The 26,918-nt window shown below is 43.9% G+C and overlaps 1 protein-coding gene and 1 long non-coding RNA gene across 3 annotated transcripts in view; both read right to left on the bottom strand.

Moving 5' to 3' along the window:
* Positions 1-1,777: 1,777 nt before the first annotated feature.
* chrm4a (cholinergic receptor, muscarinic 4a) overlaps positions 1,778-26,918 on the bottom strand; it is a 192,186-nt gene continuing 167,045 nt past the window's right edge. For both annotated transcript variants that reach the window (XM_034173205.1, XM_034173199.1), the window contains one exon: positions 1,778-2,415. In XM_034173205.1, coding sequence (XP_034029096.1) covers positions 2,170-2,415 — 246 coding nt within the window. In that variant the 3' untranslated portion in view covers positions 1,778-2,169. The remainder of the gene's footprint in view (positions 2,416-26,918) is intronic.
* LOC117512983 lies at positions 5,999-25,285 on the bottom strand. The gene is made up of 3 exons (XR_004561434.1): positions 25,265-25,285; positions 8,255-8,258; positions 5,999-6,082 (listed from the first exon to the last, which is right to left on the bottom strand). It is a non-coding gene; the product is annotated as an uncharacterized LOC117512983 (long non-coding RNA).

The raw sequence follows: 26,918 nt of genomic DNA on the forward strand, positions 1-26,918 counted from the left end.
GCAACTTACCATGGAAACAAATGCTTTCTATGTTGCCGTCTTCTGTGGCAGCTGATTGTTGTGTTTCACAAATGTATGTTGACAAAAGGGGAGCAGCAAAACACTCTCTCATGGAAAAATTCTGCAATATCAACACTCATGCCATAGTATATTTATTGTTGATTTACTGGTTGGGCTCTGCTTCAGACTTTATTCAGTATTGTATCACACTGTTGTGTCTCTAGCACATTTTAATTTATAATTATAATCTGAACAATTTAAAGTATAATGCTTTTGGCAAGCCTCTCTTTATATTTGTGTTCAGAGATAATTTTGCAGTCTTATGAAATTCAGGATTCTGTTGGGAAGGAAGAGTAAAGTCTGGTTGACAGTTTGTTTGGTAGTGTAATTGCTCTAACTTCCTGAACAAACACAAATATATAAGTATTACTTGTGAATCTATGGACAGCCACTATAATAATAATAATAATAATAATAATAATAATAATAATAATAATAATAACAATAACAACAGTTACCATACCCAGTGATATGTGTCCAAATTAAAACTACCTGCCAATTAAAAAGGAATGAGAAAGCTAGAGGTCATTTCTTGGTTCAGCAAAACCTTGGAATGGCCATACAGTGAGGAAAATAAAAACACCCTGTGATTTTGCAAGTTCTCCCACTTAGAAATCACAGAGGGGTCTGAAATATTCATCTTAGGTGCATGTCCACTGTGAGAGACATAATCTAAAAAAAAACAAACATCCGGAAATCTTGCATGGAATCCCAGACCGAGGGAGATTGACAGTCATCTTGTGTTTCTTCCACTTTCATAAACAATAAGCAGTTGTTGTCTTCTACCAAGCTGCTTACCTGTTGTCCTGTAGTCCATCCCGGCCTAGTGCAGGTCTACAGTTTTGTCCCTGGTGTCCTTAGACAGCTCATTGATCTTGGCTATGGTGGACAGGTTGGAGTGTGATTGATTGAGTGTGTCTTCTATACAGGTAACAAGTTCAAACAGGTGCAATTAATACAGGTAGAGTGCAGAATAAGAGGTCTTCTTAAAGAAAAATTAGCAGGTCTGTGTGAGCCAGAATTCTTGCTGGTTGGTAGGTGTTCAAATACTTATTTGCAGCAGTAACATACAAATAAATTATTAAAAAATCATACATTGTGATTTCTGGATTTTTTTTTTTTTTTTTTTTTTTTTTTTTAAGATTATGTCTCTCACAGTGGACATGCACCTAAGATGAAAATTTCAGACCCCTCCATGATTTCTAAGTGGGAGAACTTGCAAAATTGCAGGGTGTTTAAATACTTATTTTCCTCACTGTATGTAACAGATACACTGCAATCAACAGCATATTCTGCAATTAAATGCACATTTTTTAGGGACATACTGAGATGGAAACATGATCCCAATGTCATTTTGTTTTCTTTTCTTTTTTAAAACATTAACCTGCAAGGTAGTACAATAATATCTTTACAAATGAAACCACTAGCATTACACAAAAGTACAGTGGACAGTATAAACAGAAAACAATGTGCATCCTCAGGTCAACTCGAAATGATCATTTCCCACAACCACATAGCAATAAATGAACTTCACAAAACTCAGAAGATATTTACACAACAAAAAACATAATTATTAATCATACTTTTGTCATTCACATTATTTTGTTGATCCTGGCTTGTTTCAGATAATGTTTAAATCTCCATCAAATTCAAGTCTACATCAACTTATATTACACGTCTTTGTTCACATGCAGTCATTATCTTCATCTATTATAAGTTTTCTGCTTCAGTTTCACACACTGGCAGTACTCTTGACTTTCAAATATACTGCTCTATCAATACATATCTCAACCTTTCTTTTGTGTCGAGTAATTATGATTTTGAATGCATGTTAATCTCCAGTCTTCTGGTTTCACACCTCCAGTCTTCATCGTTTGATCTTGTGAATGATTTATTAAATGTTCTGCAAACTTTCTTCAATTATTTTAATAGCTTGCTTCAAATCCATCTGCATCAAGAGCACTAGCTGTCCTAAATCTCTTTTCCAGCTCATATCCTTTGGCTCTTTTTAGAGTGTTTTCCTGTTATAGTCTTCTGTTTCCTGTTCTTACCCGAAAGATCCATTGGTTCATCAGTTCCCTGTATTATTTATCCTTGTCTTCTTCCAAATCACCTTGTACCAATATTTTTGTATTGGCACAGCAACAAATTCTTGAATGTCTTTTTAAAAGTAGCATTGCACAGGGCATAACAAGCTGGGTTGACAGTAGAGTTGACGTAACAAAGCCAGTAGCCAATAGCCCAAACGGTATCAGGAACACAGGACTGGCAGAAGGTAGAGATCAACACCATTACATTATATGGTGTCCATGTGATGATGAAAGCCAGTAAGATGGCAAAGATGGTTTTTGTGACCTAGAGGGAGGAAAAAGAGGACAAGTGAGATAAGAAAGAGGACGGAAAGGCAGCCTTCCCACCAGCGGCTGAAAGTCATTGAATGCCTTGCGAGTGGCCATTTGACCCATTCATTTCCAGAGTTTGCTGGAGTCCAGGTGCCACCCGCGAACATCCAACACCACTCACGGGGCACTTAGAAAAGGCGGGGCCGTTCGCGCTGCCAGCACGAGAGTAGAGAGCAGGTGACCACTTTTGACACGGCTTTGTGAATGGCCCTACATGTTCTAAGTGTCCCATGAGTGTGCCATTACCAAGCAACACACATGTCATGCAAGCCCCCCACGCCATATTCCAACATTGTCAGGTGCGGCTGAGGTGGCTGGAGTGCGTTCGTTGTCCAGCGCAGCGTACATCTGGATGGCTATAATGTCCAGCTGGAACAGATGACCTCTGTGTACTCGCAACTCAGCTGGAGGACATATGTTGTGCCATCAACAACATAAACAACACTCCATGCAATGCACATGTGAGGGCGGGCTCTCATGTTCTCATGACATGCTGATAATCATGTACAGACAAGATCACATGGGGACCAGCCGGCCATGTATGAGTGTGCACAGCACGGTGTGAACTTTGTTATCAGCTGGCAGCCCGACCTAATGAACCTTCCACCACGTACATTGTACTCCATATGACAGAAAGAAACAGTGGAACATAAATACAACATGTGGAAAGGCGTGAACTCATTCATGTGTTATTGCTTTGCTCATTGCAGTGTGGTCAGTTCCAGCTGACAGCAGCTCAATGCACACAATGTGTTAAATTAAAAACACAGAGACCAGGAAAATTAAATAAATACATACATAACTACACATATAAGTACATAACAAATACATAAAATAAATACTCACATAAAAAAGGAACAGAGAGTGAGACTACTGTCTTTGAGCTGGGTTTGTTCAGTAAGGTGGGTGTGTCCACACCAGCTGCTGCTGTTGGGACATGTGGACTCGCTGGAGAACACATATTGTGTTATGAAGGACATCACCTTACAACACTCCACCGTGAGGTGCGTGCATGGGCATGCTGTGTTCATGTGTAAATACATAAAAACACACATCGAATTTGCAACGGACTGGAGCGTCTGCATCAGCGTGCACATTGGCGGCCTGTCCCATGTGAAAAGAACCATCTGAAAAATGTGTACACTCAGCTGGCGATCTGAATGTCACATCACCTACGTCAGCCATGGTCCACAAGACACGGTGTCCTTCGGCGCGATGCTAGCTAGACATGATAAGAACGCACTGCTTCATTCACGTCATTTCATGACTTGATGTCTATGACCATGGATCATATACAGAGGAACAGAAGGATCCCTTGATAGGAGGGATTAAATATTAGAAAGTGTGTGTGTGTGTGTGTGGGGGGGGGGTTGGTATGTGTTTTTTTCCCACAGCAGCGGCACAATGTGGTGTCACATGTTCCACGTGCTCACACTGTTTGTGCGCGCACACAAACATGCCTGAAACAGTCACAACTGTATCATTCACGCCTGTCTGACCATGGGTCTCTCCCGACAGCAGATGGAATGTTTTGCAGTCCCCATTTTGTTTGTTTTTCAGTTTTTGGCAGGTTCCTGCTTCTTTCGCCCAACGGAGTAAGTGGTTATGTGTGAAGGGGTCATAACATTTACATGGATGTTAATATTAAGTAAGTCATTAAAGGAGTTGTAAATCCTAATAGAAATGTTTCATCTTATCATCAGTCAGAATAAAGTGGTTATATTTAATCAAAAATGTACTCAAAATTAAAAGTGCCTTTCATGATCTCTGAGATAGGAAATATATCCACATCAATATTTGAACAAATTGTCGTCTTTAGCTTTCAAAATTTTTCCACATGCTTTTGTGAACACCAGTGTGATTAGAGAACACAGTGTTTGACACCCGGGTACCCAGTTTATGCAGCACAATGGTTAATAGTATTAGATACTACTACAGTTGTAATTTTCAAAGCTCTAAGGAATGATTCCTTACAATATGCTTGCTCATATGGTTGGCAAAATCTATATCTTACTTGCATATCATGCCTTGAGATGATGGTCAGGTCAGGTCAGGGAGCATCTGCTTGTGCCAGCCATCATTGAATTAACCAAACTAGAGAAACACCCTAAGTCCTGAGTGGTTCATCCCCACCTCCCAAAAGTAGCCATCTATATGTTGCAGTCAAGTGACAGGTGGATGTTGCCTTGACCTTCCATTCCTGTCAAAGGTTCTGGAAAAAACTTCATCATGACCTCAAACACAATAACCTTTTTGAGAAGTTTCAGTCTGATTTCCGCCCTGGCCATACCACAAAAGCAGCCTTGGTCAGGGTCACCAATGGCCTCCTGATGGAAGCAGATTCTGATTTCTCATCCCTACTCATTCTCCTGGACCTAACAGCTGCTTTTAATACAGTAGACCACAACACTGTATACACTGCAGGTGGTGTATTGCACCACCTGCAATACACCACTGGATTCAAGAAATGTTCACAACTGGTTCATCTCATATGTGACCAGCAGAACCGAGCACGTCACCCTGTGCAAAGCCAAATCATACACCCACACTGTATATTATGCATATTACACTGCATATTCCCTCTATAAAAGGACTGCATTTATATAGAATTTTTCCATCTGCATCAGATTCTCAAAGCGCTTTACAATTATGCCTTACATTCACCCATTCACACAATCACACTCACACACTGAGGTCAGGGTGCAACTTTGGAATTAAGGACCTTGACCAAGGGCCCTTAGTGATTTTCCAGTCAAGCTGGGGTTTCAACTGATGATCCCCTGGTCTCAAGCCCAACGCTTAACCGCTAGACCATCAACTAGCAGTGGGCCTGTTATTAGCAGACTGTTATTAGCAGACATGGAATATCATTCCACTGTTGTGCTGATGACACACAGCTTTACTTCAGGACAACCCCCACTTTTTCTGCTCCCCTGCCAACATCCAGGACAGGAGTCAGAGGCATGGATGAAGTTCAGCTTACTTCAGCTGAACAGCTCCAAAATGGAAGCAGTCCTTGTTGGCATACCACATCAGCTCCACTCTTCCACTATCACTATTATCACTTTCTCTGGCCAAAACATCTCCCTTTCCACATCTGTCACCAATGTGGGTGTTAAAATAGATCCTCAACTCACCTTTGACACCCACATCAAACATTTCTGTAAGACATAATTTTACCACCTCAAGAACATCACCAACACTCACCCTGACAGATGCAGGGAAGCTCGTCCATGCCTTTGTCTCCTCCAAGCTGGACTAATGTAATGCATTCATCGGGATCTCTGGAAAGAGCATCCAGAGACTACAGTACATCCAGAACAGCGCTGCCGGGATCCTGATGAGGGTGTGCAAGTATGATCAAATCACCCCAACCTGAAATCCCTTCAATGGCTCCGTGTCTCAGTCAGAATTGATTATAAGGTCTCTCTCCACACCCACCAGTGTACTCATGGACATGCTCCCCTTTACCTCCAGGAACTCTTTACACCCCAAACTGCCTCACACTCCATTCTGCAACCACAAACATCTTCAAAGCCCACAGAACCAGGTTTCACAGCATGGGTGATTGGGCCTTTTCCTCTGCTGCTCCGAGGCTGTGGAACACCCTCCCTGACCATCTGAGGGGCCCACAGATTATATAGGTTTTCAAGTGAAACTTAAAAACCTATCTCTATAAAAAAGCATTTTGCTAAATACGTATATTTTATATGTTTCTCTGATGTCACACGGGAAGAGGTAGAGGACATCATCAAACAAAAAACACAAAATGAAGCCATCCTGTGCCCTGGACCCCTTTCCCTTCAGGCCTGCTGAAGGCCAACATCTCTGCCATTTCTCCATTATTGAACTTAACTTTTAACTGCATTGATTTTTTTTTTTTTTTTCTCCTGCTCTGCAGCACTTTGAGATTGCAGAAATGTAAAATGCAATACAAATAAAATGCATTACTATTGTAGAGAGAAAGGGCTACAGGATGAATATTATAATATTTTGGAATATGGAAAATTATCACTTGTGGATAATTTTACCTCAGGGGCACCACTTATTTCAAGGATAAGTCCTTCTGAGTTCAAGCATTAATTAATTGATTAGTCTCATTTAATTAATCAATCTCAGTTTAATTAATCAGTCTGTTTAATTAATCAGTCTCAAGTTTTAAAGGATAAGATCCGCAGGTCAGATCCGACACCCTCTGTAAAACCATACAAAAATCACAGACAACTTCACAAGTTTAAGATATTTATTTAACCCTGGCAGGAGTTAAATAACAGGACATATCACAGTGAGCAATTTAATTATGACGACATTCAATTAGCAATGATTATACGATGTTCTGATCGTTTGGTTTCGTAGCGGGAGTTTGGAGTAAAATTCGTCCTAATGTAACAGGTAGTTTACTTTGGTATTTGTCAACCTGAGAGAGAGTTAATGATTTTGAATAGAGTTAAATAAAGCCACTCTGTTTATCCGACAACACAGCCCGGTCTTACTTTGCGCCATCTTTGTGAGGTCCGATGCTGGAATCGTCTGGTTCAGTCGACGCTCTGTCCACCACACAGCTTCGTCAGGGACCTTGATAAAGGCTCTTCCGGTCCGACCTGCTCGGTCTCGTCAGTGGCGGGGATGAATTCTTTTATTGCTGTGATATCGCGGAGGCAGTTCAAGTCGCTTTGGGACATCTCAGCTGACCTGGATGTTTTTCTTCTGCAGAGCTCTGGCGTATGGCTTGTCAGAATAAAAGTCTGAGCATCTTTATTCTCTATCAAAAATCAAAATTTCGTCTTTCGTCATCGTCTTTTGGAAGCTTGCTCGAATCAGAATTCAATGCAAAAAGAGTTGACTTTAGAAGAAAAGGTTCGTAAAGGAATTTGGATGTTGAGAAGAAAAAGGATCTTAATTTGAAAATTCGAAAAAGGAAGTTAACTGCGTCCAGCGCGTTTAACTTGACAAAGGTTACAAAAGTTATCTGTCAGAAAAATAAATTCTTGTCGGTACACCAACAAGAATGAAAATCTTAAGTAGCACGTGGCTTCAGACAAAGGGTCATAAAATCTGGACGAAGCAGCTCAGGACACGCAGCAAAAAAACACCTCCGTCTTGGAAGTCTCACAGGACATGTTGGGGCATGTCCAGCTGTTACACAATTTCTCGGATACTCACTCGACTGAAAGCCATCGAAAGGTGTCTGAATGTTCTGAATGGTTTCGCTGCGCGTCCTGAGCAGCTCCGTGCCGATGCGCGAAATTCTCCGCACGTCTTTCATTACAAAATCTCCTGTAACAGTGGAATGTGCCACAAAAGTTGCCAGCTCTGTTGCCATTTCTGTGGTAGTTACATGATGTCCCGGATCAACACAGCGTTCAGTTTAGAAATGATCTGGTCGATCCAGCCTGTCGAATGGCCACTCAGCGCGCCGCGTGCCCTCTGCCGCTGTGGGCCATCTTTAAAAAGGTTTTAACAGTCCATAATCCACGTGACACTGACAGAATCTTCACCGATATCCAACTGAATCTATCGAATGGTTTCCAACTGCCTGTCTCTAACAGTTTCTGAAAAAAATTTCATGGAGCAAAGCGGTAGTCTCTCAGCAAGTTCTCAGACAAAAGAAATCCGACGGGAGGGGTGGACCAGTGCTCACTCAAAGCCTGCCCACAGGCGAATGAGGCAACCAACAGGCATGGAAAAACTCACGCATGCGCACGAAGGTTCAAGCTTGGCTGATGCAATCACATGTGATTCAAATCCATATAGTTTTTGAAAAAAATAAAAAGGTCCGTTACTTTTTGGACAGACCTCGTAAGACCCACAGAGAGACTGATGAAAGAATGGTAAAACACTGCTATGAGCCAGAATGTGTTTGACACCAGTATGACTCAGAATAGTGACAGGCACTCTGTCTGTTTCATTACTGGTCAGTGACACATAACCCTGCATAATCATAGGTTTAAACCTGTCATCAATTATTGTCTTTGCAGATTGTTCTGACTAAGGATAGGCCAGCCAACAGCAAAGGGGATTCCATTAGTATTTTGCAGTTTCTTTAGATTGGGGTGCACAGCAATGAAATGGCCTAATTTATGGCAGTAAAAACATGTGCACTCACTGACAGCAGCACCGTTACGCCGTGATGATTTCAGATATGGTGGCTTCTTATTTTCAGGTTGAGTACCACGATCTTGCTGACGTATTCAGCAAGGATCTGGCACTCACCCTTCCCCCGCACCGTCCGTACGATTGTGCCATTGATTTGGTTCCAGGCGCTATGTTCCCGTCCAGCAGGCTGTACAACCTCTCACGACCTGAGCGCGAATCAATGGAGACCTACATCTGGGACTCATTAGCTGCCGGGCTGATCCGGAACTCCACCTCCCCGATGGGGGCAGGTTTCTTTTTTGTGGGCAAGAAAGATGGCGGACTCCGTCCATGCATTGATTACAGGGGGCTGAATGAGATTGCGGTTCGCAACCGATACCCGTTGCCATTGTTGGATTCCGTGTTCACCCCCCTGCATGGAGCCAAAATCTTTACTAAGCTGGATCTTAGAAATGCGTATCACCTGGTTCGGATCCGGAAGGGAGACGAATGGAAGACGGCATTTAACACCCCGTTAGGTCACTTTGAGTACCTGGTCATGCCGTTCGGCCTCACCAACGCCCCCGCGATGTTCCAAGCCTTGGTTAACGATGTCTTGCGGGACTTTCTGCACCGATTCGTCTTCGTATATCTGGACGATATTCTCATCTTTTCTCCGGATCCTGAGACCCATGTCCAGCATGTACATCAGGTCCTGCAGCGGTTATTAGAGAACCGACTGTTTGTGAAGGGCGAGAAGTGCGAGTTTCACCGCACGTCTTTGTCCTTCCTGGGGTTTATCATCTCCTCTAACTCCGTTGCCCCTGATCCGGCCAAGGTTGCGGCGGTGAGAGATTGGCCCCAACCAACAAGCCGTAGGAAGCTTCAACAGTTCCTCGGCTTTGCTAATTTCTATAGGAGGTTCATTAAGGGCTACAGTCAGGTAGTTAGCCCCCTGACAGCCCTGACCTCTCCAAAAGTCCCCTTCACCTGGTCGGATCGGTGCGAAGCCGCGTTCAAGGAGTTGAAACGACGGTTCTCTACTGCGCCAGTTTTGGTGCAGCCCGACCCTAGCCGCCAGTTCGTGGTTGAAGTGGACGCCTCTGACTCAGGGATAGGAGCCGTGCTATCCCAGAGTGGAGAGACCGATAAGGTTCTTCACCCGTGTGCCTACTTTTCACGCAGGCTGACCCCGGCTGAACGGAACTATGACGTCGGCAATGGAGAACTCCTTGTGGTGAAAGAGGCTCTTGAGGAGTGGAGACACCTGTTGGAGGGAGCATCTGTGCCATTCACGGTTTTCACTGACCATTGGAACCTGGAGTATATCAGGACCGCCAAGCGGCTGAACCCCAGGCAAGCCCGCTGGTCACTGTTCTTCGGACGTTTTGACTTCCGGATCACCTATCGCCCCGGGACCAAGAAGCAGAGATCGGATGCCTTCTCCCGGGTACACGAAGATGAAGTCAAAACGGTGCTGTCGGATCCACCGGTGCCCATCATTCCGGAGTCCACTATCGTGGCCACCCTCACCTGGGACGTGGAGAAGACTGTCCGGGAGGCCCTGGCACGGAGCCCGGACCCCGGAACTGGTCCGAAGAACCGTCTGTACGTCCCACCAGAGGCCAGAGCTGCAGTCTTGGACTTCTGTCACGGTTCCAAGCTCTCCTGTCATCCAGGGGTGCGAAGGACCGTGGCAGTTGTCCGGCAGCGCTTCTGGTGGGCGTCTATGGAGGCCGACGTCTGGGAATATATCCAGGCCTGCACCACCTGTGCCAGGGGCAAGGCAGTACATAAGAAGGCCCAAGGACTCCTCCAGCCGCTGCCGGTGCCTCATCGCCCCTGGTCCCACATCGGCCTGGATTTCGTCACGGGCCTCCCGCCGTCCCAGGGCAACACCACCATCTTCACGATAGTGGACCGATTCTCCAAGGTGGCCCGCTTCGTGGCCCTCCCGAAGCTCCCAACAGCCCAGGAGACAGCAGACCTCCTGGTCCACCACGTCGTCCGTCTGCATGGGATACCCTCCGACATCGTCTCTGATCGTGGTCCCCAGTTCTCCTCACATGTCTGGAGGAGCTTCTGCAGGGAACTGGGGGCCACCGTGAGCCTCTCGTCCGGGTTCCATCCACAGATGAACGGACAGGCAGAGCGGGCCAACCAGGAACTGGAACAGACCCTCCGCTGCGTCACATCTGCACACCCGATGGCCTGGAGTAACCATCTGGCCTGGATCGAGTATGCGCATAACAGCCAGGTGTCTTCTGCCACCGGCCTCTCCCCATTTGAGGTGTGTTTGGGGTATCAGCCCCCATTGTTTCCCGTGGTGGAGGGAGAGGTCGGTGTGCCCTCGGTCCAGGCCCACCTGCGGAAGTGCCGTCAGGTGTGGCGCTCCGCCCGTTCTGCCTTGTTGAAGGCCCGGATGAGGGCGAAGACCCATGCAGACCGCCGGCGATCCCCGGCCCCTGCTTACCAGCCCGGGCAGGAGGTGTGGCTTTCCATGAAGGACATCCCCCTCCAGGTGGACTCCCCGAAACTTCAGGACAGGTACATTGGCCCCTTCAAGATCCTCAAAGTCCTCAGTCCTGCCGCAGTGAAGCTCCAACTCCCGGCTTCACTGCGGATCCATCCGGTTTTCCACGTGTCACGCATCAAACCTCACCACACCTCACCCCTCTGTGCTCCCGGACCGGCGCCGCCTCCTGCTCGGATCATCGACGGGGAGCCGGCTTGGATGATGCGCCGGCTCTTGGACGTCTGTCGGATGGGCCGGGGGTTCCAGTACTTGGTGGACTGGGAGGGGTTTGGACCCGAAGAACGCTCCTTGGAGAATCGGTCCACTATCATGAAGATGGTGGTGTTGCCCTGGGACGGCGGGAGGCCCGTGACGAAATCCAGGCCGATGTGGGACCAGGGGCGATGAGGCACCGGCAGCGGCTGGAAGAGTCCTTGGGCCTTCTTATGTACTGCCTTGCCCCTGGCACAGGTGGTGCAGGCCTGGATATATTCCCAGACGTCGGCCTCCATAGACGCCCACCAGAAGCGCTGCCGGACAACTGCCACGGACCTTGGGGAATCGGTCCACTATCGTGAAGATGGTGGTGTTGCCCTGGGACGGCGGGAGGCCCGTGACGAAATCCAGGCCGATGTGGGACCAGGGGCGATGAGGCACCGGCAGCGGCTGGAGGAGTCCTTGGGCCTTCTTATGTACTGCCTTGCCCCTGGCACAGGTGGTGCAGGCCTGGATATATTCCCAGACGTCGGCCTCCATAGACGCCCACCAGAAGCGCTGCCGGACAACTGCCACGGACCTTGGAGAATCGGTCCACTATCGTGAAGATGGTGGTGTTGCCCTGGGACGGCGGGAGGCCCGTGACGAAATCCAGGCTGATGTGGGACCAGGGGCGATGAGGCACCGGCAGCGGCTGGAGGAGTCCTTGGGCCTTCTTATGTACTGCCTTGCCCCTGGCACAGGTGGTGCAGGCCTGGATATATTCCCAGACGTCGGCCTCCATAGACGCCCACCAGAAGCGCTGCCGGACAACTGCCACGGTCCTTCGTACCCCTGTATGACAGGAGAGCTTGGAACCGTGACAGAAGTCCAAGACTGAGCTTCATCCTGGATCCGGCGCTCCTGGCCGACTTCTACCGTCGACACCCCAACAAGCCGGGTCAGGCGCCAGGGGGGGACTTGGCGGCTCCAGTATTTACCAGGTTCTGTGGCGGCGGAAATCGTGTGGTTCCGGCTCTTCTCAGGACAGACGTCTTCTATCCTCGAGCCTGCCCACACGTCACCTTTGTGGATTGACTGTAATTATATTCTGAGATTGTCTGTATGTTCGTTGTGCACATTTCACAACATTAAATTGTTACCTTTTGGCTCATCTACTGGCCGTTCATTTGCGCCCCCTGTTGTGGGTCTGTGTCACTACACTTTCACAACAGCAGTTGTACAAAATCCTTGACTCTACTGGCCTGGCACGACTTATCAACCAGCCTGCCTTTCTCATGGGCAAAGCCCACATTAAGTCTGGTTAAGTTCTGTTTCAGCACAGAATGTTCCCTGTTCAAAACCCATCCATCCATCTTCTACCGCTTAGTCCAATTAAGGGTCACGGGGGGCTAGAGCCTATCCCAGCACCCACCTCTGTTATATTTCTCTATGTAAGATGGAGTTGCGTCAGAAAGGGCATCCGGCGTAAAACATGCCACATCAACATGCAGATCCACCTTGGATTTGCTGTGGTGACCCCAAGTGAAAAAATAAGGGAGCTGCAAAACTTACCTGCATATGTGCCAGAGCAGCAGGAAACAACCAGTGAGAACAAAAACAAGAGCAATCAGAGATTTCTGATGTCCGCCGATCTGGATCCAGATCACACCCAAAATGCAGTGGAATCTTCCGTGCCCTAATATCTACCAGTGGTGCAAATCTAGTGAGAATCTGTGAAGTAGTTTGGAGGTAATTCTTCAAAGCCTAAATAAAGTGTAACTTGATCCAGAATCTTCATCCAGATCTGGATCACCTCCAGAATTTAATGGATTCTTCCATGTCCTAATGTGTATCTGTGTGGAAAATTTCATCAAAATCCATGCAGTAGTTTTGACGTAATGCTGTTAAGACTAATCCTTCAAAGCCTATATAAAGTGAAACTTGATCTAGAATCTGGATCAAGTTTAATGGAGTCTTCCTTTGTCTAATGTTGTCCAACAGTGATAAATTTTCTCAAAATCTGTGCAGTAGCTTTGATGTAATCTTGTTAACAGACAGACAAATAAATAAATAAGTGCCGATGATTTTATGACACCCTTGGCGGACATAATAATCTGTGCATAATCTGTGCACTGTGGTTGAGCTGAAACGTTGTTCGTCCTCTACGATCTGTGACACTTTTCTCTGCCTTAGACACAAACAAACTGGTTATAGAGATTCAAGCTTTTGTAGTTTTTAAAGTCCTCTGAGGGGTCCAGGTGAAGATAATAAATAATTCACGATGTCCATGTCCACTACACCAGCCAGATGAGGGAGTTCACATGATTTTCACCTCCAGTTAATTTATCTTCATCTTACGATCTCGGTCTCGGTGCGATCCTGCCTCACCGAGACCTCTGAGCGCAGGGACAAAGTCTTGTCAAGTTCACCTGCCTACAGTACTCCTTTTACTGTTTCTAAACACCCCAAAAAAACATTGAGTTGGTGTTTTGTTTTGTTTTTTGTTTTTTTCATCATGACTGGAGCAGTATGCCTGAATGTTTTTTATGACTGAACAGAACGTTGGTTTTTATATCATTACGCAATTCCGCATTCCGCATTCCGCGCGTACACACATGCTCGTGCACGCACGTGCACCCACACATGTGCGTTCACGCACACACAAGACCGATTCACTGTGCTGCCTGGAGGTTGTTAGCAGAAAGAGAGAACAAAAGCTGGACTCATTTCTGATGTGATTTTTTTTCGCTGCACTGAGGACGTATACAGTCTTATTTTTGTTGTTCACGCATGCACAAGCGCCGACCAGGTTGCGTGTGTGTGTGTGCGCGCGCGCGTGGGGGACACTACTCTCCTGAGACATAATTTGAGCTAACTGACACTGCTAATTCTTGTAACACACACACACACACAAAACAAATCCACTTGTGCTGTCTGTTAGCAGGAAGAGAAAGAAAACATTGACTCATTTCTGACGTGACTTTTTTTTTCGCTGCAATGAGGAGGTACACAGCTCAACCAAGCCGGTTGCGTGTGTGCGCGTGGCAGTACAGATGCCTCGGCCCTGCTCAGAAGAATAGAGCAACTGAGCAGTGGAGGACCATTGAAGCACAGGTGGATGTGAATGAGAATCTGATTGCAGCTACTGAGGCTGTGAATCGCTGGGTGATAGCGATGGAGTCCTACTGCACCATGGACCTGGGCTACAGGACTGCTGCTATGGCTGCTGCAGGGACCTTAAGGGAGGTAGAGGTACAGAGGAAGGCAGACCCCACTCACCAGGCAGAGATGGTGTTACCCCCTCCAGCTGTAGTGGCTACAGAGAGCCTTCAGCCCAGCACACCAGCCATGTTACCACCGTGGAGTTTTGTCTTGAGCAATGGGTGTAAAAAGCCAAATATTAATAATACACCCAAGAGGCGACCCGTATCCACTCAAGGGAAACGAGAGCAAACGAATAGGCCTCACGGAATTATTGGCATTGGCACAGAGAGCCAGTGATAATTTAGTTTCCCTAACTTTTAGTCTGCTAACATTTTTTTTTTTTTTTTGCTGGCATAGTAAGTAAAGCTAAACGAACAGAGACATTTGTAAACCCTAAAACCATACATGTTAGTTCCTCTTTGTTGTGTTTTGTAGCAGTCAGACAACTGTGAGGAGCTGAGCACAACCCTACCCCAGCAGATGGGACCTGGCTGCTTGGCTGCTACTACTACTACTACTACTACTACCTCTACTACTACTTGTAGCACGATGGCCTCAATTCACCCTGATTAAATAAAAAAAAAACCCCACTGGAGACAGAGACTGCGTTTCCACCCTTCAGTTGAAAAAATCCTGTCATCTGGAGATCTTCAGATAAGTCTGGAGACGTCACCCAATGCTCCAACACTGTTTCGCAGAGGAAAACAAAACTGTAATTCAAAGTTCTTCAAAGGGAAGCCCTTGCCTTTATTGGTTAAAGTCTGGTCATTATGAATTACATGACATTATAATGGCTTCACGTCAGAATCTGAGCTTCTCCAGGCCACGAGAACCCAAAATTTTATGATCAAGCTAAGAAAGGACCTCTCCTCATCCGGGGGAGCTCCATGATAACACGTGGTCATAAACTTTGTCCTGACAATCAGTTTTTATCTTGAGGTTAAAGCAAAGGAAAATAACTTTCTTTTAAAATAAAAGAATCACATCAGTATTCTTTGATTCACATATATAAAAACTTCTAATGGTGTTTGTATTGATTATTCAAGCAAATGCTGTGCATGTATTCCATTTTATTGACCTGTGTCCTTTTTAACTGTTGTGTGTTTAAGTGATCTTTTTGCAGTGTTAACATGTTGATGAAGCATTCTGTTTTAACCAAATGGAGTGTTTAAGTGTCTATTAATAATGGGTGTCCATTTGAGTGTCTGAGAACAAATAGTATTTCTAATTAATTAATGTGTTTAAATAGTTGAATCATTTCTGTCTGCCCTCTTTTGGAAGACATGAAGCTTTCTGTGAAGTTACACACCCTAAATGGGTGGAATTTGGGGACATCAGTCTCCCTTTAAGAAGTTAGGACAGAACCTCCATCTGCCCTTCTTCTGCTCTTTTCTCCGCCGGCAACTCTTTCTTCTCTCTCTTCTTTAACGCTTAATATATATATACAAGGGCTGTCAATAAAGTAGCGGTCCTTTTTATTTTTTTCAAAAACTATATGGATTTCATTCATATGTTTTTACGTCAGACATGCTTGAACCCTCGTGCGCATGCGTGAGTTTTTCCACGCCTGTCGGTGACGTCATTTGCCTGTGAGCACTCCTTGTGGGAGGAGTCGTCCAGCCCCTCGTCGGAATTCCTTTGTCTGAGAAGTTGCTGAGAGACTGGCGCGTTGTTTGATCAAAATGTTTGATCAAAACAGAGAAGTTTCAGAAGAAGTCGGTTTCAGCATTTTATCCGGATATTCCACTGTTAAAGGAGATTTTTTTTAATGAAAGACGTGCGGACGGGTCCGTGCGGACGGGTCCGTGCGGACGGGTCCGCGCGTCGGGACGCAGCCGACGAGGTGCGGCGGCACAGGAAAAACACCTCCGTGTTGATAACCATTTGTAAAATCCAGGCGGCTTTTGATGGCTTTCAGTGGAGTGAGTATATGAGAAATTGTTTAACAGCAGGACATGTTCCAACTTGTCCTTAAGGCTTCCAACGGAGGTGTTTTTCCTGTGGCGGAACGTCGCGGCGGCTGCGAGCCGACGCGCGGACCCGTCCGCACGTCTTTCATTAAAAAAATCTCCTTTAACAGTGGAATATCCGGATAAAATGCTGAAACCGACTTCTTCTGAAACTTCTCTGTTCTCTCACGATGTCCTGGATCAATAGAGCCTGAAATGTGGAGGTTTTCAGCTTGAACAGGCTGACGACGGCGGCTGAGAGCGCTGAGCGACGTCTCGCACCGTGGGAAGTCCTTAAAGCGACAGTATCACCTCAAAATCTCTCATCAGCCATTAAAATTTTCACTGAAAACCAGCTTAATTTTTCGAACCGTGTCCACTTCGATGTGTCTCACAGGTTTAGAAAAAATTTTGATCAAACAACGCGCCAGTCTCTCAGCAACTTCTCAGACAAAGGAATTCCGACGAGGGACTGGACGACTCCTCCCACAAGGAGTGCTCACAGGCGAAATGACGTCACCGACAGGTGTGGAAAAACTCACGCATGCGCACGAGGGTTCAAGCATGTCTGACGTAAAAACATATGAATGAAATCCATATAGTTTTTGAAAAAAATAAAAAGGACCGCTACTTTATTGACAGCCCTCGTATATGGGTAGGCTGAAAAGTTCTAAGGCTCACTATGATACAGTTAATGCATTAACTGCATTATAGTGAGCCTAAGAACTCTTCGTATTTTGGGCCAAAGCCCAATTGCTAAGCAGTGCTAAACTAAGCTAAGCTAAGCTAAGATACCACGTGGCATTCATTCATTCTTTACTTTTGGACAAACTAAAAGTTTTAACCTGATGCTTTAAGGTGTGTCAAGTCTTTTGAATTTTTAAGAGAACTTCTGAGCTGAGCTTTTCAAATTAAGAGCGAATTTACAGAAAAGCGACTTTTCCTTTTCATAATTTTTCAACGCTTTTAAAGTTTTACTTTTTCTAAATTCATAAAGATTTTTAATCTGGTTCAAACTAACTTTAAAAAAAAAAAAAAAAAAGCTATAGGAACCATTTTCAACAAACACCTTCTACCTCTGGGTTCCTGCAAGGTGACAACGGAGCTGATTTCAAACCTGACTGCATGCAGCTATAACCTCAGCAAAGCCAGCTGACACAAGCCCTGGGATCACTCAGGGCCACCGCTTGTTTAACCCCTCTGACCCAAGTGAGCTCACGCTGCCCAGAGCAGAGACATCCACGATGGATGGATCGATCATCCGAAACATATCTTCAAACGGACCATCTAAGTGACCCAGTCGACGGTTCCACAAAACGGGTTTGCTGTCTATGGATACAAAGTGGCTAATTTTAACCCTTTGGCTCCTTTTCTTAAACATATTCATGCTTAATATTTTTCTTCATAATTGGCTTCACAATTCATCACTAAATTCCAATCAGATTTATTTACTTAAAGTTTTAAGCTTTCCCTCTTTCTTCCAACGTCTCATGAGGGAGTAACAAAATTGTTTCCATGAATGAAGTTATATTTTAATCACTGTCCATAAATGTCAGTAAAATGTTCATTTCTTGTATAAATTGTAATTAAATTGTAAATATTTTCTGGTGTGGCTTATTTTGTGTACAGAAGGAAACTCTTGGTCAACCGTATCATTAGAATTCAGACTTTCAGATCAGAGATTGATTAAATTAAATCGAGACTGATTAATTCATTTGAGACTGATAAATTAATGTTTAAATTATAGTACCTATGCTATATAAAAAAAATTAATAGGTGGTGCCCCCATTACTGATTAAATAATAACTATTAAACCCTAAATTAATTATTTTGGTGACCCTTTACATTGGGTCTAGTCCAATCTGATTCAATTTGGGAGTTTAACTACTCATTCACTATAAATTGCAACATATTAATGGTTCCCCGTGTGTGAGCCGACCGCGTTTCATTCCATAAATAAATGGTACATTTTTGGTGTGTGGAGGCATAAAGATTTAAACAAAAACATTACATATAATGGAGCCCCATGAGAGCGTGATTCAGTAAAAAATATTTTATTAAATAAAATGTTACATACTGCTGAAAATTCAGTTTAAGTCTGACTGATACAGCGCACCAAATGGTGACGGTATGACATTTTGACCCAAAATGCATAGAACACCGCCATCTACTGCAAGGCAGTGTAAGTGTAAATAGCATCCAACTGTCATATGGTCACCATTCCATGGGCTCCTGAATCAGACTTAAACAGAATTTTCAGTGTTGCAAATGCCTCTTTACAAATGAAAAAAATACATATCTACAAATACAGATATATTTGTAAAATCCAACACACACGTTACAGTAACTTGTGTGTTGTTTTGTTTACAACCAACCAGTGATGAGGAGGCTCAATTTCCCATTTCCCTTTGAGCATTTGTGAGTTTTAATGCTCAAACATATCCCAGCATGCCTTAACCCAACCACTACATACTGCTATTGAGGTGGGTGCCATCACTGTGAGGTGTTACCAAGATTTATAGAATTTGATAGTATCTCACTAGGCATGCTGACAAAACTCGTAACGTCTACAAAAAGCACATCCTGCTTATTTGATCCTATACCAAGAAAACTGTTTAAGGACCTGTGGCCCATTCTTGGGATGATTATGCTGGAAAGTATTAATCTCTCATTAACTTCTGGATGTGTTTCTAATTGTTTCAAATCTGCAGTGATTAAACCATTACTCAAGAAATCTAATCTTGACCCTAGTGTATTGAAAAACTATAGGCCGATATCAAATCTATCATTTTGCTCTAAAATTCTGGAAAAAGTGGTTTCACAGCAGCTCATGTACCACTTTACTGAGAATAATCTCTTTGAGCCACTGCAGTCTGCTTTTAGAAAATATCATTTCACAAGGACAGCTCTCACTAAAGTGGTGAATGACCTTCTGCTTGCAATAGGTTCAGCCACCACTACGGTTTTGGTGCTGTGAGATCTCAGGGATGCGTTTGATACTGTGGATCATCATATTCTACTCGATAGGCTGGAGAATCATTTTGGGATTACTGGGAGTCCCCTTGTGTGGTTGACGTCATACCTGACCAGTCGTTCTCGCTGTGTTTTGTACAATAACACTACCTCTAACCTTAGTGACATGAAATTTGGGGTTCCACAGGGGTCTGTCTTAGGCCCCCTGCTTTTCTCCATTTATATATCACCCCTTGGGCACATATTGCAGTGTTTTGGGATTACCTTTCACTGCTATGCTGATGATACTCAGTTGTACATGTTGATAACTGCTGGTAATCTCATTCACATAAAAATCCTTAGAAGATTGCCTTGCATCAGTGAGAAGGTGAATGTCTAGTAACCCCCTGCTTTTAAACTCTGATAAGACCGAAACAATGGTTCTTCGTCCAGTGAGACATCGACATCAATTGACCAGCTGATCCTAGGCGCATGTGCCATACATCACACTGACAAAGTGAGGAACCTTGGGTTCATTTTTGATCCTACATTGTCCTTTGACCTACACATTAGATATATTAGAGGACTGCTTTCTTCCACCTGCAAAATATAGCAAGATTTGTCCCATTCTCTCTATGGCTGATGCTGAGAACCTGATTCATGCATTTGTCTCATAAAGCTGCTGCCAGACTTTTGACATGAAGCTGAAGGTTTGACCACATTACACCCATTTTGGCATCTCTTCACTGGCTTCCTGTCCCTGTGAGATCAGATTTGAAGGTACTGTTACTAGTTGTTACTAGGTACTGTTACTGTTCATGGACTGGCACCTCCCTACTCAATAAAACTTGCAGCATATGCTCCAAGAGACATCCTGACAGCATTCAAGCCATTCATTCTTAAGGGCCCCTACACACATAGTACATTCATTCATTCATGCATCTTCTACCGCTTAGTCCAAATTAAGGGTCACAGGGGGCTGGAGCCTATCCCAGCAGTCATAGGGCGTGAGGCGGGGTACACCCAGGACAGGACGCCAGTCTGTCGCAGGGCCACAAACAGACAAACAAACACAGACACACCCACACACACACCTAAGGACAATTTAAAGATCCCAACCCACCTAACCCGCATGTCTTTGGATGTGGGAGGAAACCAGAGCACCCGGAGGAAACCCATGCAAACACGGGGAGAACATGCAAACTCCACACAGAAAGGCCATGGGAATTGAACCCACAACGTTCTCACTGTGAGGCAACAGTGCTAACCACTAAGCCACCATGCCGCCACACATAGTACAAATAAGTACAAATCAGGGTGAATCACAGCGGAACAGCTCGTATGAGCAAAAAATGAAAACATCTAGCCAACTGACAGGTGTGAATGATGCTGCTGCGATTTTTTCGTTCAGGCAGCAACACAGTGCGAGCAGCTGTAGCATGTATAACCACATCGCGCAGCTGCGTCATGTGGAACAGAGCTCACGTGGGTGACGTGACACTCAGATCACCCGCTGCATGTTATAATCTGATGGTCCATTTCACCTGGGGTAGACTGTCAATGTGCACAGTGTGCGCTCCCTTGCTGCAGCCAATTGTAACAGCAATATATGTTTTTATGTATGTCCATGTGAGGACAGCAAGCAGACACACGGACCTCACAGTGGCCAGTTGTTAGTTCATGTCCGTCCAAACACAGTGCATGTTCCCCAGCTGGGAACTAGAACCAGAGATCTCCACAACCGCTCCTGTGGGTAGCCACCCCCCCCCCTTCAGTTCAGCACACACACCAATGTGTCACTGTGTCTGTTTGCAAAGCCACACTCATGGGGCACTTAGACAAATTCACATCCAGCTCGAAAGTGATCATCTGCTGACTGTTGTCATGCTAATAGGGTGAATGGCCACACATTTTCTAAGTGCCAAGCGAGTGGTGATAGATGTGTGTGCGCGTCACCTGGAATTTGCATGACAACTGCCGTGAGAGGGTTCAATGCGCTTTCACAACGCACACTCTGTCTTTCAGCTGCTGGTGCACTATGTCACTTTGGAATTTTCCAGCTCTTAGCTACATAGCGCGTAGCTCTGCCACACTTCAGTTAAGTTCCTGGTTCCTGGTCCAAAAATTACATTTTTGTGAATTTTATTGCTTATTTTACAACCCCAAATCCAACGAAGTTGGAACGTTGTGTGGAATGTAAATAAAACCATAATACAATGATGTGCAAATCCTCTTCAACCTATATTGAATTGAATACACCACAAAGACAAGATATTTAATGTTCAAACTGATAAACTTTATTGTTTGTGCAAATATTTGCTCATTTTGAAAAAGATGCCTGCAACACATTTCAAAAAGCTGGGACAGTGGTATGTTTACCACTGTGTTACATCACCTTTCCTTCTAACAACACTCAATAAGCATTTGGGAACTGAGGACACGAGGTGTGAGTGTCATGATTGGGTATAAAAGGAGCATCCCCAAAAGGCTCACCCATTCAGAAGCAAAGATGGGGCGAGGATCACCACTTTGTGAACAAATGTGTGAAAAAATAGTCCAACAGTTTAAGAACAATGTTTCTCAACGTTCAATTGCAAGGAATTTAGGGATTCCATCATCTACAGTCCATAATATAATCAGAAGATACAGAGAATCTGAAGAACTTTCTACACATAAGCAGCAAGGCCGAAAACGAACATTGAATGCCTGTGACTTTCGATCCCTCAGGCAGCACTGCATTAAAAACCAATATCATTGTGTAAAGGATCTTACCGTGTGGGCTCAGGAACACTTAAGAAAACCATTGTCAGTTAACACAGTCCGTCACTACATCTACAAGTGCAAGTTAAACTTAAGAAAACCATTGTCAGTTAACACAGTCCGTCACTACATCTACAAGTGCAAGTTAAACCTCTACCATGCAAAGTGAAAGCCATACATCAACAACATCAACAAACGCTGCTGCCTTATCTGGGTGTGAGCTTATTTGCAATGGATAGACGCAAAGTGGAAAAGTGTGCTGTGGTCTGATGAGTCCACATTTCAAATTCTTTTTGGAAGTCATGGACGTTGTGTCCTCCCGACAAAAGAGGAAAGAGATCATTGAGATCAAAGTTCAAAAGCCAGCATCTGTGATGGCATGGGGGTGTGTTAGTGCACATGGCATGGGCAACTTACACATCTGTGATGGCACCAACAATGCTGAAAGGTACTTCCAGGTTATGGAGCAACTCATGCTGCCATCCAAGCAACGTCTCTTTCAGGGACGTCCCTATTTACTTCAGTAAGACAATGCCAAGCCACATTCTCCCACGTGTTACAACAGCGTGGCTTTGTAGTAAGAGTGTGGGTACTAGACTGGCCTGCATGCAGTCCAGACCTGTCGCCCATTGAAAATGCGTGGCGCATTATGAAGGCCAAAATATGACAATGGAGACCCCGGACTGTTGAACAACTGTAGTCGTACATCAAGCAAGAATGGGAACGAATTCCACCTACAAAACTTCAACAATTAGTGTCCTCAGTTCCCGAACGCTTATTGGGTGTTGTTTGAAGGAAAGGTGATGTAACACAATTGTAAACATACCACTGTCCCAGCTTTTTTGAAACATGTTGCAGGCATCCATTTCAAAATGAGCAAACATTTGCATAAAAACAATAAAGTTTTTTAGTTTGAACATTAAATATCTTGTCTTTGTGATGTATTCAATTGAATATAGGTTGAAGAGGATTTGCAAATCATTTTATTCTGTTTTTATTTACATTTCACACAACATCCCAACTTCACTGGAATTGGGGTTGTATGACTTATTTTAATGATAAAAAAAATCACTAAGATTACATTTTTGCACGTTTCTAAACTGAACACTGTAGTACAACCAGTAGGACCCCACTGATGTGTGCAGAAAATTTTCTGTCACTACACTGTATAACATTGAATCTACTGAAATTTTAAACATTAACAAATATCCAAAGTTTTTTCACAATTACATTTTTGTAGTATAACCAGCAGGACCCCATTGATCTGTTCAGTGAATTCGGTGACACCACACCTGAATTTCTTGAACATTTTTCTGGCGTCTCTTTTCGTTTTTGCACTTTGTCGACGGTCCCTATGCTTCTGTTTCACAGCCATCTGCTCCCTCAGATCAATATGACTTTTCCAGCTCAGAGGACAGCTCATATGGATAAAAATAAAGTTGTAGCCCATTGTCTACCTTCCTGAGGCTAGAAACTAGTGCTGTTTGTTTTTCTACAATTTTTCTCTCAAGATTATTGATCTGTTTAGTGGAGGGGGAGGTTTCTATCCTCCCTGAGTTTGACACTTACTTTATCGTTTGAAAGGTGGACCGTCCCAGTCAAACTCCTCACCTGACACTGTCTCCGGAGCAAAACACACCCAGTTAATATATATATAATAATAATAATAATAATAATAATAATTTTTGCAGTGATGGGGTTTGTGATCAAGATTTCCTGCAGTAATTGATCCGTAAACTGAAATCCATAAACTACTTCATGAATGATATTCGCGTTTTGCGAGACCTGCATTCACTTTTTGGGAGATTTTTTTTTTTTCAGTATTCATGTTTTGCAATTAACGGTTTGCAGATAATTCACAATTTGCAACTGATTCACATTTTGGGGGTTAAGAACCCTCAAGATCTCCCACTTATGCCATATCATGGAATGCCAAAAAATTTGGATTTTTGATTACAGAAATAATGATGTATTCAACTTTCCAGCAGAAGATGTTGTGAAGGCCTGTCACAGGGATCTTGTTTGGATGATGAGCCATGCTTTTGAAGGAAGCATAGTACCAGTGTAGGTTGGTTTCAATGCCAAGCTTACTACTGTCAATCTGCTCTGACAAGAAGTTTGTTATATGCCAAGCCTTCATCAGCCCATCACAAATTTCGATGTGATCCACCAGACACTTATTGCAACAAAGATGTGCACAATGGAATGCAACCAAAAAGTATGGGGTAGTAACCAATGATTTAAATGCAGCAAAACCTGCAATTCAAATACAGTCTTCCAAATACGAAGTTTGACAATGTCTTTGTCATGCCGAGTACTTTTCATGTGGAGATGACCTTTTTCAAGGCCCTTGGCAAGCTTGGTGAAGAGTCCGATGGAGCAAACATGCTGGCCGAAAGTGATGTGCTTGCACCTGGGTCGTTGGGTTCCTTACAGTCAAACATTTCATTCTTTGTAAGCAGCTACACTCTCGGGATGTTTCAAGGAACATATCCTGCGAGTTTTATTGATGTACTCCGCATGCTGATTAAAACACTTGGGTGGGGTCAATGAGTGCACTTTTACCTGTCCATCATTCTTAAGTGGATTTGTCCAAACATTTCACACTTAAGAATGATTGATTTTTATTGTATGTTGGTAGAGCAATGCTTTTGGTGTAGATCACATGGATGTACTCAACCATGCTGATGTTAGCCGTTTTTTTTTGCCCCCATCTTTTTTATTTATTTATTTATTTGCATAACAACGGTACTTGGGAATGAATATTTAAATTAGTGACCCTTATTCCTCATTAAATAACACCCACCTATTTTCGGCTTGTGCACAAAAGTTGGACCTACCCAAGTGCCAAAGGTCATAAAAATAACATCTTACACCTCACAGGATTGCAATATGCCTCATTTTAAAGTACAGTTCTTCTAGTTTCTTGTGATATCCACCTTAACACTTAACTATTACACAAATCAAACAATGGCAGCTTAAATTTGACAAAGTTTTATGTTTTTTTCTCTCGAAAATAAAAAGCCTATGTATTCATGTCATTGGTTGAGTTTACATTATACTATGCATTTGAAATTCACACTTGTTATTCATGATGTTAAAAACAAGTGTGACAGGTTTTATGTCTTTGGGACAAAGTATGTTGATACTGTAGGTGTTTTTATATGAAATGGCTGCATTCGGCACAAGTGTGCCAAATCTTGCCAAATGTGCCAACTTTGGTACATGCATTTTACCACTCATTTCATCATAAAAAAGGGGGTTTTATCATTCAGATAGCTATAAAAATAATCTAGACAATGTTTTTTTTCCAGACTTTTTTCAGACTGGTTTTCAGTCCGATCGCTGTGCGTTTGCCGATAACAACAGTCTGTATCATCCACTTTACGCACGCTATTTACATGTCTACAGAGTGAAGAACCCCCAAGACCTGCCTATTGATGGAAACCTCTGCTTATTGGCTGTAGGCTGGTGTCAATCATTTTGACGTAGACCATAAATGAGGTGATGTCACATGAGAAAACAAGGAGAGAGCATGCGCATTGCCGTTCAGCGACAGGAGCATTTGTTATACTCGAAAGGGGTGGAGAAATCTACTCTTTTCACGTAGACTTAAGAGGATTGCAGTGGCTTGGAGATAATAATCAATCAATCAATTTTTTTATATAGCGCCAAATCACAACAAACAGTTGCCCCAAGGCGCTTTATATTGTAAGGCAAGGCCATACAATAATTATGTAAAACCCCAACGGTCAAAACGACCCCCTGTGAGCAAGCACTTGGCTACAGTGGGAAGGAAAAACTCCCTTTTAACAGGAAGAAACCTCCAGCAGAACCAGGCTCAGGGAGGGGCAGTCTTCTGCTGGGACTGGTTGGGGCTGAGGGAGAGAACCAGGAAAAAGACATGCTGTGGAGGGGAGCAGAGATCAATCACTAATGATTAAATGCAGAGTGGTGCATACAGAGCAAAAAGAGAAAGAAACAGTGCATCATGGGAACCCCCCAGCAGTCTACGTCTATAGCAGCATAACTAAGGGATGGTTCAGGGTCACCTGATCCAGCCCTAACTATAAGCTTTAGCAAAAAGGAAAGTTTTAAGCCTAATCTTAAAAGTAGAGAGGGTGTCTGTCTCCCTGATCTGAATTGGGAGCTGGTTCCACAGGAGAGGAGCCTGAAAGCTGAAGGCTCTGCCTCCCATTCTACTCTTACAAACCCTAGGAACTACAAGTAAGCCTGCAGTCTGAGAGTGAAGCGCTCTATTGGGGTGATATGGCACTACGAGGTCCCTAAGATAAGATGGGACCTGATTATTCAAAACCTTATAAGTAAGAAGAAGAATTTTAAATTCTATTCTAGAATTAACAGGAAGCCAATGAAGAGAGGCCAATATGGGTGAGATATGCTCTCTCCTTCTAGTCCCCGTCAGTACTCTAGCTGTAGCATTTTGAATTAACTGAAGGCTTTTTAGGGAACTTTTAGGACAACCTGATAATAATGAATTACAATAGTCCAGCCTAGAGGAAATAAATGCATGAATTAGTTTTTCAGCATCACTCTGAGACAAGACCTTTCTGATTTTAGAGATATTGCGTAAATGCAAAAAAGCAGTCCTACATATTTGTTTAATATGCGCTTTGAATGACATATCCTGATCAAAAATGACTCCAAGATTTCTCACAGTATTACTAGAGGTCAGGGTAATGCCATCCAGAGTAAGGATCTGGTTAGACACCATGTTTGTAAGATTTGTGGGGCCAAGTACAATAACTTCAGTTTTATCTGAGTTTAAAAGCAGGAAATTAG

This window comes from Thalassophryne amazonica, chromosome 1 (genome assembly GCF_902500255.1).
Source record: "Thalassophryne amazonica chromosome 1, fThaAma1.1, whole genome shotgun sequence".
Lineage (NCBI taxonomy): Eukaryota > Metazoa > Chordata > Actinopteri > Batrachoidiformes > Batrachoididae > Thalassophryne > Thalassophryne amazonica.